This window comes from Piliocolobus tephrosceles, chromosome 1 (assembly GCF_002776525.5).
Source record: "Piliocolobus tephrosceles isolate RC106 chromosome 1, ASM277652v3, whole genome shotgun sequence".
Taxonomy (NCBI): Eukaryota; Metazoa; Chordata; class Mammalia; order Primates; family Cercopithecidae; genus Piliocolobus; species Piliocolobus tephrosceles.
The window spans coordinates 54,157,232-54,171,959 of record NC_045434.1 but is presented as its reverse complement, the minus strand read 5'-3'; the positions used below and the strand labels follow the sequence as shown (position 1 = coordinate 54,171,959).

General features: G+C 32.3%; 1 protein-coding gene across 2 annotated transcripts in view; it reads left to right on the top strand.

Moving 5' to 3' along the window:
• The window catches only part of DENND1B (DENN domain containing 1B), a 267,493-nt gene extending 259,200 nt beyond the window's left edge, over positions 1–8,293 (top strand). For both annotated transcript variants that reach the window (XM_023224711.2, XM_023224712.2), the window contains 3 exons: positions 119–207; positions 1,126–1,342; positions 2,092–8,293. In XM_023224711.2, the coding sequence (XP_023080479.1) occupies positions 119–207; positions 1,126–1,342; positions 2,092–2,604 (819 nt within the window). In that variant the 3' untranslated portion in view covers positions 2,605–8,293. The remainder of the gene's footprint in view (positions 1–118; positions 208–1,125; positions 1,343–2,091) is intronic.
• The last annotated feature ends 6,435 nt before the right edge of the window (positions 8,294–14,728 follow it).

The window sequence follows — 14,728 nt, the reverse complement described above, 5'->3', positions numbered from 1 at the left end:
CCCTGAATGCATATTTCTTGCAAAAGTGTTTTTTATCAAATCACATTGTTTCTTTAAAATTTGCTAAAGTGCCTTATTTTAAACTGCCAATGCCAATTTATTGTCAATCTCTCTCCAGGCACGCTTAAAAAGGCCTCTTAAGAGCCTTGACGGAGCTCTCTATGATGATGATGATGATGATGATGATGATATTGAAAGAGCAAGCAAGTGAGTAATGGATTTTGGTGTCCTATTAAGTGGTATGGCTTAACAGCAGAAGTTTTTGGTGATAAAGGGTATTTTGAAGAGTATGCGCTCCTAGAGCCCAGATGTTGCCCTTTTACAGCGTTCTTCAGCAAAAGGACCTTGCAGTGCTCTGCAATGTTGTGGGGGATATCTTGGGACAGGAAACTAAGATGGACCTTAAATATCTTGTTCTTGGAAAGCAATAATGTCTACAGAGATCCCTGGGATAGTGTTAAAGGGGCAATAGAAGCCCATCTAAATTAGGCTCTTACTTATTCTGAAGAAAGGAAGGTTAAATATCAGGAATGGTGATAATAGTCAATAGAAAGAAATGGAATTGAGGGTACAGGAGACAAGTTTATGATGATACCAGAAGATGAAAATTTAATAAAAAGTGTTAAAAATTAATTTTAATACAAGGGAAATAATACGTGTTTAGCTTTTTGCAATTGATATATGACAATGACAAAATGAACATTCTTTTTCTTCGTTAAATATATCTCTGTCTACGTAAAGGAATGTGCATTCTCCCCTAAAATAAGTGAATAAATAAAGGAAAACCGTATTAAATATGGAAAGTGAATTTAGGCTATAGCAAACTTTCCAAGTAGTTCAGTCTAATATTCCTGAAGTTAGGGTCCCAAATTCCACAGAATTAAACTGTGAAAAGTCCTACTTCTACTTTCAGTTCCATAAGGTACTGTATACTTTTTACTTGTTCTTAATGCATGTATAAAATATTTCCATATTTGAATTGGTATAAACATCACTATAAAGAATTTGGTCATGAACCAATTATTGATTTTGTTAACTCATTAATGTAATGTAATTGGTGAGAGATCACTTACATGCAGTAAATATGGTTATTTATCTACTACTGTGTGTTTTATTTTTCTTCAGGTTATCTTCTGAAGATGGTGAAGAAGCTTCTGCTTATCTTTATGAGAGTGATGACTCTGTTGAAACAAGAGTGAAGACTCCTTACTCAGGTGAAATGGACTTACTAGGAGAGATTCTTGATACATTGAGCACACACAGCTCAGATCAGGGGAAGCTGGCAGCTGCAAAGAGCTTGGATTTCTTTAGATCAATGGATGACATTGATTATAAACCTACGGTTAGTAGATTTTTTTTAACTTGTAAAATTAGAAGAAAATATTCTTGCCTTTGCTGTCATTCTGGATCTTATAATCTTTGTTGGTAGAAGCATTTAACCTCTAAATAGGTAGGGTTCAAAACTTCAAAAATTTGATAAAATTTAATCACTAGAAATTATTTCTATTAATAAAATTCTAGTATTTTCCCTTTCATTTATCTATTTCTGGTGGTTATTGTCATAATTATTTTGTCAAGCAATAATGTTTTCTTGCCATCTAATTTTATACTTGTCTCTGGGGAATTTTTAAAATGTGAAATGTTTTCACTTTTTCCCTATATTTCCTGAGTTTTCAAAAAAATTCACTAAATGTATTCATTCAAATCATTTTTTCTTACCCAAAAATGAACATGATTTTATTTTTTAACATTGTTTTATGGAAATTCAACTGAATGCTTTAAAAACAGCAGAGATAGACGTATGACTAATGACCATCCTGTTCTTATTGTAAGTGACTTCAGAACTTGGCATTAATTATATAATCTAGTTTGAATTTGATAGGTGACAGCTGCAAAGCAATGGAAACCAAAGTCCATTCCATTTCATCCCTGTTAATAGAGCCATTTGGAAGTGTGTAAAATTAACTCTCAATGCTGTATTTTCTCTGAGAGGAACTTAACGCTATTAACATTTATTTCAAAATGAGAAAAAAAGTACTAAATTAATGCTTATTAAAAGTTTTCTGAATTTGTTGTTTCTTCTTTTTCCAGAATAAATCTAATGCTCCTAGTGAGAATAACCTGGCTTTCCTCTGCAGTGGTTCTGGTGACCAAGCAGAGTGGAATCTTGGGCAAGATGATAGTGCCCTCCATGGCAAACACCTCCCTCCCTCTCCCAGGAAGCGGGTTTCCTCTAGTGGTTTGACAGATTCTCTGTTTATCCTGAAAGAAGAAAACAGTGACAAGCACCTTAGTGCTGACAATGTGAGTGACACTGCTTCAGGGTTGGATTTCCAACTCACTTCCCCTGAAGTTTCCCAGCCTGATAAAGGAAAAACAGAAAACAGGGAAACACTAACCCAGATTTCAGATGATCTGCTTATACCTGGTCTTGGGCGGCATTCATCAACTCTTGTTCCTTGGGAGAAAGAAGGGAAAGAAGCCAAAGAGACTTCAGAAGATATTGGACTGCTCCATGAAGTAGTATCATTATGTCATATGACATCTGACTTCCAGCAAAGCTTGAACATTTCAGACAAAAACACAAATGGAAACCAAGCTTAAATCTTGCATCCAAGCTTCTATGGAGACATTTTGAGATTCAATGCAATCTGTATCATAAACAGAATTATTTGTAGGAATGGCAACTCTTACTATTTAATTTTTTTTTTTTTGCATTTGGAACACTTTCCTCACTTGTTCATTTTGAGGATATATGAAATGCATTGATTTTTAAATATAAAGCGAATTCTACTGTGCTTTTAAATCAGGTACTAGTGTGTATGTATGTTAAAAGTATGCGTTGAACGTAAGATTTCCCAGTGTTTGGTGCTTAATGTTGTTCATTTTATTTAAACTAAGTATGCATATATAACCCATGCACATAACCAGTAGCTACTATACTAATCTGGTTGAGCATGAACTGATCAAGATATCAAAACTTATCAAAACTAGCCTGAAACTGATGAAACTGTTAACCCACTAATTGCCTTAATCTTAAAGCTGTATTAAGCATACTTAAATAATGTATGAAAGTATGTGTAAAGTTTGAAAGTTAAGTTATTCGTGTTCTGCAGAGCAATAATGCCTTTTTCTGTTCATCAAATCAAGGTCAAAATTCATCTTTTCAAGATTAAAAAGCTCTTATGGAAATACTTAATTTGCCTATAAAAGCACTGTAGCTGTGTTTTCCAATAAGTATAAAAGTATACATTTACCTTTCATTCAGTGAAATATAGGAAGTACTGAATTTCAATGTGAAGTTAATGACTTCTGTTTACAAATGAGACACTCTAACAAGTTCTCACAGTCTCTCTGTATGCCTTTGCTATGTAGGGGCCCACCCCAAGAAAGCCAAATACAACATAAACTGTCCTGACCAAAAAAAAAACAAAAAAACAATCTCTTTTAACTAATAATTCTCTATCAAAATGCTTCATATCATCATCTCAAATTTAGTTTTTAAAATAATTGACTTTGTATTTTAGAAGTTTTAGATTTACAGAGAAATTGCAAAGATAGTACAGAGAGTTCCCATCTACCCCTGTTATTAACATCTTATGTTACTATGGTACATTTGCCCCAATTAATGAACCAATATTGATAGTCCATAGTTTATTCAAATTTTCTTAGTTTTCTCCTAATATCCATTTTCCACATCAAGATCCTATTCAGAATTCCACATTATATTGAGTTGGAATGTCTCCTTAGGCTCCTCTTGCCTGTGACAGTTTCTTAGACTTTGCTTATTTTTGATGACATTGACAGCTTTGAAGAGTACTGTCAGATAAATTGTAGCTTGTTCCTCTCTTGGAGTTTATTGGATATTTTTTTCATGATTAGACTGGGATTATGGGTTTTGAGGAGATGATCACAGAAGTAAAGTGCCATTTTCATCAGGTCATATCAAGGGTATGTACTGTCAACATGATGTGTGAATGCTGACTCGGAGCTGGATAACCTGGCTGAGGTAGCGTTTGTCACTCTAAAGTTCTTCCTGCCCTTTCCATGCTGTCATTTTTGAAGGAAGTCACTACATGCAGGAGTGAGGAGTCATAATTCCCCTTCTTTAGGGCAGAGAAGTATCTACATAAATTATTGGGAATTCTGTATAGAAAATTTGTTTCTTCTTTCTCAAATTCACTGTTGAGCTTTGGAATTCGTCTGAGAATCATGTACTGATGACTTCATGATAGACTGGATTAACAGGTAGAATCAGGGGAAAAAGCAGTGACAGTATGGTTAAATTGTTGCTAGCGTTTTCAGTATATCCACTCTATACATGACTGACTTTTTTACATTTCGTTTTAGAAAATATGTTCAAGAAATCACTGCAACATTACAAAAACAAAATACTTTCAAGAAACCATTAAAGAACCCCAATAAGACTATATTCTAAATATTTATTGTAAGAATACAATTTCAGTTAAAATCTAAGAAGAGGGTTTGAAATAATTTGAAGAAAATGACCAAGTTTCTTTAAAACCTACGTTTCAAAATCTAAGTGGATATGTGTTATTTGGGACATTCATTATGAATAAGAAGACAAGTCTTGTTTCCCTTATAAGTATGGATTGTATACATTAAGGAAAATAATGTTTAATCCTTATTTTTTAATACAGAAGGCTCAAGGTTCTTGTCAAATTGTGCCTTTATAAGCTTATTACAAAATTACAACCTACTTTACTGAGGTTTATAATGGAAGAAGTCCATATAGCAAAAGAGCCGTTTTAAATCAAGGAAAGAAGGTTACTCTGGTTGTTAATCTGCTTGGCAAATATTCCTTCATATTTTGTGAAAAGAGTGCAAATCAGCCTTTTAATATGAATTTTGAAATGAGGTGCGGTTTCTTGTTTTGTGTTTTCAGAACTCAGTCTGAAGAATAAGTGTAGCATAGGTCAAATTTGCTTTTTAGTCCATTTGCTTAATCGACATCATGGCTTCAGAAATCCAAATTTTATGCTACTTTTCAGCCACCTTTCAAGGTGTTTGGTTATAATACTGTGTTGTTTTGAGGATATTTAGCCACTCATAAATAATTGTCTCAAGGTATTTAAAAGTGATTTGTGCCTTATTTTGATGCAAAATTAGTGGTTTTATTCTGTTTTTAAAAGCAAAAGCGGAAAAAAAAAATTCTGCATGTTATTCCTAAAATTATCCAGAATAATACTACCAAATATTTGTATTTCAAACCAGTTCAAAGTCTGCTCTTAAACTTAGACTTCCTAGTATTATGGTGGATATAGTGAGAATGAAGTTAAATTGGGGTGAGTTCCAAAATAAAGGAAAGTGTTATCTTATATTCTACAGTGCCCATATTTTCTATAGTAACTAAACCAAATATTTGTAAGCTCCTCTGCTTTTTGAAATTATTTTTCAAAGAAGCAACACCTGTTATATAACAGAATTGTATAAACTAAAAAGACTTTTGGCCTTGGTATATAGTCTTTATCTGGCCTGTAATAGAGTCATGGTTCTTTCTGAATCCCACTCTCACTTTTTTCTTTTTACCCTTACATATTGCATCCGTGATATTTCAGGGGTATAAAGAAATAGTATTGGAATTTAGGAGCTATTTTTTTTAAGTGAAAATATTACTAAGTGGTATATTTTGATGATTATCTACTTTAGCATGTCTTAGAAAAGCAGCAAAATATAGCATGATTATTTTTTCAGTTAATTAAAATTCATTAATAACATGTTCATTTAAAAACTATTCATTGCTTTTTGTACCAGTCATATGCAGGGTACAGTAACTGAGGATGTGGGGCATATAATAACTGACATAGCCCCTGCTCTGAAGGAACAAATTAAAAGGAAAAGGAATTGCAAATTTGTATTAAAATAATGATAATAATGTGCTTTGCCTGGAAGTTATTAGCTGAGATTCTAACACACACATACAAAGTATTTAAAAAACAAACAAACAAAAAAAAACTAGCTGCTTAAAGCATGCTTTAAGTATGAACCATAGTATCATTTCTAATTTCATTCACTTTCTCAATTATTATGCTAAGTATATTATGCTGCTAAGATACCCACATTTAAAGGGCAGATTCAGAGACTCCTTTAGAAACTGAGTGTCTTTGTTTATCTTATTATCAGATAGCCAGGCAGCACAGGGCTCTCTATAGTGGAATGATGCTCCTTTTCAATACTTACAGCCACTGTACTCAGTTTAGGAGTAACTGAAGGTGTGGATGCATGTTAATGGGAATCCAATTTTTACTATTTTTATATTAATAACAGCATTCTGTAGAAAAAGTCCCTCCCTTCTAAATAAAAACTGTATGTGACTGCTGTTACTAGTGCTATTCTATGCGAATATCCTAATAATAGAATTCAGGAATTCTAATGAATTGTTTCTTAATTAAGGTGAAGAAGTAGACTCCTGATCAAGAGGAGAACACTGTGAATGTCTCGTAATCAATAGACCTTCATTCTCTGGTAGAAAATGTGGATTTTCAGGAAAAGATTGATTATTTTCATGAATAAATTTTCTTATACGAATTCCATTTTGTTTGGCATAAAAGACCCTAAATCTTAAGATATTTGTAAATCAGAATATTTAAGAATGTAAAATGAATCCTCAAATCTAGTTTCCTCCAAAGCACTTCTTAATGTAGGAAATAGTTTTTGCAAACCCTATGTCAGTACTAATGTCTTTCCTGAGTCAAGCCCAGTAATATTGTTAGTGAATGTTTCTTAAACCTTATTTAAGAAGAGGCAGAGTGGTTTTGAGCAAGCCAGTTAACATGATTTGATGAAGAAATAAGGAATTATGTACATTTAGACAGAAGAATATTTTATTTTGAAAATAATAGGATTTTGTGCAATAATTTTTCTTGCATAACTTAGTTCATATAAATATGTACATCTGTTTTTCTGGCAGATGCCTTAAGGTCATGTTTTTTGGTATTTGAGTAAATCTGTATGTAGCAATGTTCTCATTGATTTTAGAAAACATATATTCTTCATATTGTTGCCAGGAGAAATGTTTTTGTTTACTTAAAATTATTATGGATATTATGTTATTGTATCATAACTAACTGCCTCAGCAACAATAAATATGCAATAAGAAAATCTTGTACCTTAGATTAGATTGACAATACTGTTACTTTAAAAGAAATATATAGGGTACAAATTGCTGATTCTACATGTGTACATTTAACAGATACTCAGTTCTGCACCACCTAAATCAAAATGGCATTTGTATGCTGATGACCACATATGTGGATTGTAGTATCCTTTGTGATGCATCTTTGATAAGATTTATAAAGGGCATTGCCAATAGTTTTTGACTGTGTAAATTAAGTTAATTTTTTGTATGATGTACAGTTTGTTTAACCTTAGAGCTTCTATAGATTTCTACTTTTATTATACTTGAATGAGGCAGAAAAGCACTGTGGAAAATCTGTAGCTCTGGATGCAACATGCAAACATACCAAATAATAATAATAAAGCAAGGTACTGAAGAGCAATGTTAACAGAATGCTTTATATCCAGAATGCTATGTTTTTTTCAAGCCACATTTTAGTTGAATGAAGTAAAGTTATACAATCTTTTATTTTAAAATGTTGGAAAGTCACAAATGATTACCTCTTTGATATGATGAACCTATAAACCTATTCATCTTTGTTATTTCATTTCTCAAATGTGAGCCTTGTTGAGGTCCATTATCAAATCTAGGCTTTGGTAGATTATATGATGTTTAGGACAAGGCAGAATTTAAAATCTGTGCATGTTTAGTGCATCACATGTCAAGTCACCATCCTTCCGACAGTGTAACTTCCATAAGGTTATTTTGAGAACTATTTAATAATCATATTGAAAAACTGGATTTCTTGAGTTTGTTATAGTTTGGTACTTATAGCAGTGCCTAAAACAGCAACAAATATGAACTGCATGAGTCCTACAACTTAAAAAGTCACAGGAGGGGTTGAAAATTGAACTTTTTCAAAGTTTATTTCTCTTGCGTTAGATGAAGAACTATTTAAAGGGACCGAAAACCCTGAGCTTTTTCCTTGGTAGCAGATATCTGTAAAAACCTACCCAGAATTGTGATTTACTTCATTGTGCTTGCATCCTTGAAGCTACAGTATAAATCATCTCCAAACTTGACTACTATTGGGAAGATGTGTATAAAAGCACCACTTTGGGAATTTTTTAAAAATATGCAAAAATAAATATTGAATAAAATCTACATTACCATAAAGCACCCAACAATGCAGTTCTAAAATAAAATTGGTCACAAATAAACTTAGCATGGTGATGACTCTTCTTTTATAATTGCCCAGTTATTCCCCAATAGTGTTCTAGCTAGACTGCTTTGAGAACCCTAATACCTGTATCTCCAAGCTTTGCAACTGCTGCAGTGTAAATTTAAGCCTACATCTTTCTGACAGGCCTACCTGAGAGGTATACTTTGTTTATTCTTTTATGTCTCGTCAATGGATTTTATTAGGTTCTAAAGTCATAGGAGAATTGTTAAGTAGTTATAATGTCACTAGGAATATAAGAGTTGTACTGTCCAAGTCAAACAACTGTGTTTATTGACCCCCACTTAAGGTTTAAGGACAGATGAAAGGTAGTCATGTGTAAATGAACAATGCTTCAGGGACCAGAAAGATGAGCTTCTCATTCAAGAGCTCTGATGGTTTCACCTAAAGCAAAGGTCAAATTCCTATTGAAATAAGCACAACGTTTCCCTTTGGGTACAGAATATCTGGGAATAATATGCTAAACCTTTCTTACTTACATAGAAGAAGCAAAAGCCTGACAATAAGAAAAGAAATATTATCCCTGCAAGCCAAGGGTTCAGCTATTTTTTGTTGATTTTGATTGTGAAAACTTTGCCTGCTACCATCACAGGGATTATTAGTATCATTACCTTCAGTGTCTCTGTATGAGAGGCCTGGTCACATCTTCATTTTATAGATGCAGAAAAAAAATCTCAGCTTGTGTTTACATATAAATAAAATACCCTACAGAGTATTATTATGGTAGTGGGTCTGGGAATTTCCTAGAAGTAAAAATGAGTTATTATATATGCATACAATTTTGTACATATATGGAAAATAGCGCATCAGTAACGCAAAAATAAGACTGTTGTGGAAGGTTCCAGATGAATAAGAATTATTTCTCTAAAATAAGTGTCTTCTTAGAATGAATTATTCAATATTTATTGAAAAACTTCTATGTATGTAGCAGCTGCAATATAGTTTGAAGGACAGAAAATATTTCTAAGTATCTAATTTACTTTGAATTCATGGTGGTTTGCTGTGTACAACTGCTTTAGTTTGGATTTGTGTCCCTGCCCAAGTCTCATGTCGAATTGTAATCCTCAGTGTTGGAGGAGAGAGGCCTGGTGGGAAGTGATTGGATCATGGGGTCGGATTTCCCCCTTGCTGTTCTTGTGATGTTGAGAGAGTTCTCATGAGATTTGGTTTTTTAAAACTGTATAGCACCTCCCACTTCTCTCTTCCTCCTTCTGGTCATGTAAGACGTGCCTACTTCCCCTTGCCATCTGTCATTATTGTAGGTTTCCTGAGGCCTCCCCAGCCATGCTTCCTGTACAGCCTGTAGAACTGTGAGTCAGTTAACCTCTTTTCTTTATAAATCACCCAGTCTCAGGTAGTTCTTCAAAGCAATGCAAGAACAGTCTAATACAACAACCACAAAAATATAACTGTAGAATCTTAGACTTTTATCTCATCCACAGGCTCCCAAACCTAGTCTTTCATTAGATTCACCTGGAGAGCTTTTTTTTTTTAAAAAAAAAAAAAAAAAAAAGGAAAACACACGCGCATGCATGCACACACACACACACGCACACACACACACACACACAAAACAAATGCCTGGACCATGCCCCTAGAGTTTCTGGAGTAAGTACTTAGTCTTTTGTAGAGTTGAGGAAACCGAGATAGAAAAAAGATAAATTATATCTTTAATGTCCCCTAGCAGCAAAAGGCCAAGCTGGGATTTGAACCCCATAGCTGGGCTTCAGCCCCCTTGCTATTAGACAGAAGTACAGGGCCGAACTCAAATGGCGTGACTATCATGAATTCCCTACACAACTTTCTTTTCTATCTCAACTTTCTCCTACAAGTATTGGGCAATCCTTTTTTGACAAAATATTCTATGCAAGTTTATTTGTTTGTTTTTTCTTCATTTTGAGTACAGAACTTCCTAAATCTTTTTGGGAGATTGCATTAATGTTTAGTCCCTCCCTCCCTCCTTCCCTCCCTCCCTTCTTTCTTTTCTTCCTTCCTTCCTTCCTTTTACTTCCTTCTTCCTTCCTTCCTCTTTCTCTTTCTTTCCTTCTCCACACTTTCCAGCATAGCTTATAATCTCATCTCAAATAATGTGTCTTATATATACCTGTTCTCTGTAGCATCTATCTCCTCTTTCTTTCTCTTTCTGTTAATTGTATTTGTGCTTATTAGTTGGTGGAGTGGGGAGTTCTACCTGGATTATTGTATAACTATATTGGTAACTATAGGAGCATGCTTGAGGACATACAAAGGCATAACTTGTGAATTTTTTCATATGGAGCCATTATTGACTTTTAAAGCTGCTGAGAACATCTAAAGATCTCTTGCAGAATGTCCACAGATGTCATCTACAAAGTTGTTTTTCTCATGTTCAAGAACAGCACTTAAGACAAACTACTTATTCTTCAGTTTTGTTATTTTATAATCAACCTACTTTAAATATGGAGTGTATTTCAGATTTATGATGTTTTTTAGTAACACTATTTAAACATTAATTTAAAATAATGTATTTAAAACATACAAATTACTTTTGGTAACTCTAGTTCTAATTTAGGGACTAATTTTAAGTTATCTATCTATCAACTATTTCAAGATATATATCCATTAGATATCTATCTTATGAATATGTACATATATATCATGAATATATATCTAGATGTATAATATATATTTAGATATAAATAGCACAATATCTTATGAATATATATAATATATATAATATTCATTTAATATTTCATCCTGTTTTCTCCAAAATCTAATACTTAAAAAATATTTTTGAAAAAGAGCTAAGTTTTCTTAGATCTGATAAATGTCCAAATTGTATACAACCCATTAGGCAAAAATCCCAACTTGTGAAACAGATGTTAGGGAGAAATGCTCTGCTTTACCTTATAGCTGTGTGTATATATATATACACACACCTATATATGTATACACCTATATATACCTTGTTGACAAACTGTTAGAAAATCATTTGAATTTCTAAGAAAATTAGAATTGATAAGGCTTGAAACTGGTATATTTTAAAAACCTTCTACTAGAAAAATGTAACCAATATTTCTTATCAATAATTATAGATAAGACATGGGTGCTCATACACATATTTTGGGCAAAGGATAATTTTGTATAAAAATAAGGGAATACCATTCTTAGGGATTGTTGTGGGGTCTCAAAATTAATTCTTAACTTGAAATTATAAGGTGAACTAAAAGTCCTTGGGTGTTTTGATTTCAGGATTTTTATAGGATTATGAAGTTGCTTTCCTGACACCCACAACTATTGTTGTATGTGAAGATTCTTTTCCTTTCAAGGTGCATCTTTCATATGTTTTCAAATTAGCTTTATTAAAATGTAATTTATATCCATCTCAATTCACCCATTTCAAAACTATAATTCAGGGAATTTTGACAATTACATAGTCAAGCAACCACCACCACACCAAGACTGAGAACAGTTCCTCACCCTAAAAAGTTGTTTTGTGCTCTTTCACACCTGCCTCTCCTCTCAGTCCTAATCCCTGGCCATCACTGATATGCTTTTACTATAGTTTTGCCTTTTCAAGAATTTTACATCAATGAATTTTTTCACTTCGCATAGTGGTATTGTCAATCCTTGTAATTTCAGTCATTCTGGTTTGTGTGTAATGGTATCTCATTTTGGTTTTAATTTTTATTTCTCTTACGACCGAAGATCATGAGAATCTTTTCATGTGCTTATTGGCAATTCATAGATCTTCTTTGGAGAATACTATATTCAGTTGTTTTGTGCATTTTGTATTGAGTTGTTTCTCTTATTACTGACTTGTAAAAATTTGGCTTTAAAACAATATATTGTGGATAAAAGTCCCTGATACCTGTTTTACAAACCTTTTCTCCAGTTCGTGGCTTGCCTTTTCATTTTCCTGATAGTGTCTTTACAAAAAAGTCTTTAATTTGAGAATGCCTATCAGTTTTATTTTTCATCATTTATGCTTTTTGTTTTCTAAAAAATTATTACCTAACCAGAATGTCACTTGACTTTTGAATGTTAATGTAACCTCGTACTCCTAGGATCAATTCAACTTAATCATAGTGTATTATTTTTAAAAATCTATTGCTGGATTCAATTTTCTGATACCTTGCTAAGAATTTTGGTGTCTACATTTATAAGAAATATTGCTGTGTAGTTTTCTTTAGTGCCTTTACAATTTTAGTATCGGAGCTAACCTAGATCTCATAGAATGATTTGGGAAATTTTTCTCCCCTTTTAGTTTCTGAACTATTTTGTGTAGAATTAATATTATTTTTTCATTAAGTGTTTGGTTTAGCTCAACAGTGAAGCCATCTGGGCATGGAGTTTTCCTTAAGAGAAAGTTTTAAGCTATGAATTCAATTACTTAGCAGATATAGGACGCTTCCGCCCATCTCTTCATTTTCAGGTGAGCTTTGATAATTTATATCTATCAAGAAATTTGTTTAGGTTTTAAAATTTACTTGCATTAAGTTGTTCAAAATATGATTTTACTATTCGTTTAATATCTATTGGGTCTGCAACTATATTCCTCTTTTATTTCTGATATTAATAATTTGTGTCTAGCTTTGGGTTTCATTGGTTTTCTCAATTTTAAATCAGTTTCTATATCACTTCTTTATATTCGCATCATTTTGTTTTACTGAGGTAAAATTTGCTTAGCATATAAACCTAACCATGTTAGAGTGTGCAATTCAGTAATATTTAGTACATTGGTGTTGTGTAAGCATCACCTTTATTTAGTTCCGAAATATTTTCGTCACCCCAAAAAGAAACTATTCATTAAGTTGTCACTTTCACTCCCTCTCCTAGGGGCTTATCATTTTGATTTCCTTGCTTCTGCTTATTTTAGGTTTAATCTTTTCTTTTTCTTTTGTCTTAAGGAGATACTGATATTTAACCTTTCTTCTTCTGCCAGATCAAAATACACATGTTCTTTTAAAATTTCTTCTTTGACTTATGGGTTATTTGGAAGTGTGTTGTTTACTTTCCTATCATTTGGAGATTTTTTCAAATGCCTTTCTGTTATTGATTTCTAATTTAATTAGATTAACATAATATGTTAATTAGAGAACATATGCATGATTTAAATCATTTTAAATGTATTAAGGCTTGTTTTATGATGCGTATTTTGTGTGCATTTGAAAAAAGTATATATATTCTTTTGTGTTCTATAAATAATGACATCCATTTGACTGATAATGTTACAGTCATTTATATCATTTTTAATTTTTTTGTCTATATGTTCTATCAGTTGAGAGCAGTATTGAAATTTCCAACTAGAATTGTAAAATTTTCTATTTCTCCCTTGAGCTGTATCAATTTTTGCTTTATAAAGCTTGAAGTTCTTTTATTAAGCCTGTTCAAACTTTTGATTTTACCCTTATTGATAAACTGCCCTGTTTATCACTATGAAATTTTCCTCTTGATCAAAGGTAATATTCCTTGTTTTAAAAATATTTCTTTCTAATATAATTATAGCCAACACCACTCTTACTTTGTTTGTGTTTGCATGGCATACAATTGCCCTTTTACATTCAAGCAATCTGTGTCATTATATTTAAAGAAGGTTTTTTGTATACAGAATTTCACTGAGTTTTCCATTTTTGTCCAACCTGATGATCTCTGCCTTTCAATTGCATTGTTTAGGTCTTTCACATTTTATATAATCACTGATATGCATTGGAATAAATTCACCATACTTCTATTTGCTTTGTATTTGTCCTATTTATTATTTATTTATTTTTTCCTATTTTCTTGCTCTTTTTGATTAATTGAATGATTCTCATGATTACACTTTGTCATCACTATGGCTTACATTATATCGCTCTTAAATATTTTATTTGGTGTTTGCTCTTAGGTTTAAAATACATATCATAAACTTATCATGAATTACCTTTAAAAATATAGCATTTCATATATGGTGTAAAAACCTGATAGTTCTCCGCTATGTCCTTGGTATTTCTATCGTATATATATCTAAATATCTTGTAAATTGTATAATACATTATTATTTTTTGAAAATTGTTTGAAACTGTTACCTTTAAAGATATCAATAAGTGAAAAGAGTGTCTCTCATATTTACCCACACAATTACCATTTGTGGCACTCTGCACTCCTTTCTGTAGATGTGTATTTGCATATGCATCGTTTCTCATTATACCTGAAGAACATCCTTTGCTGTCTCTTGTAGTGCAAATTTGCTGGCAATAAATGCTGTCCATTTCTGTTGTTTTGAAAAATTATTTTTTGCATGTTTTTACAGGTTTAATGTTTTTTTTTCTTTCAGTGCTTTAATATGGTCATTCTACAGTCTTCTGGCCTGCATGGACTGACAAGAAATTCTGCTGTAATTCATACCTTTGTTCCTTATAGTGTCTTTTTTTTTTTTTTTTTTTTTTTTT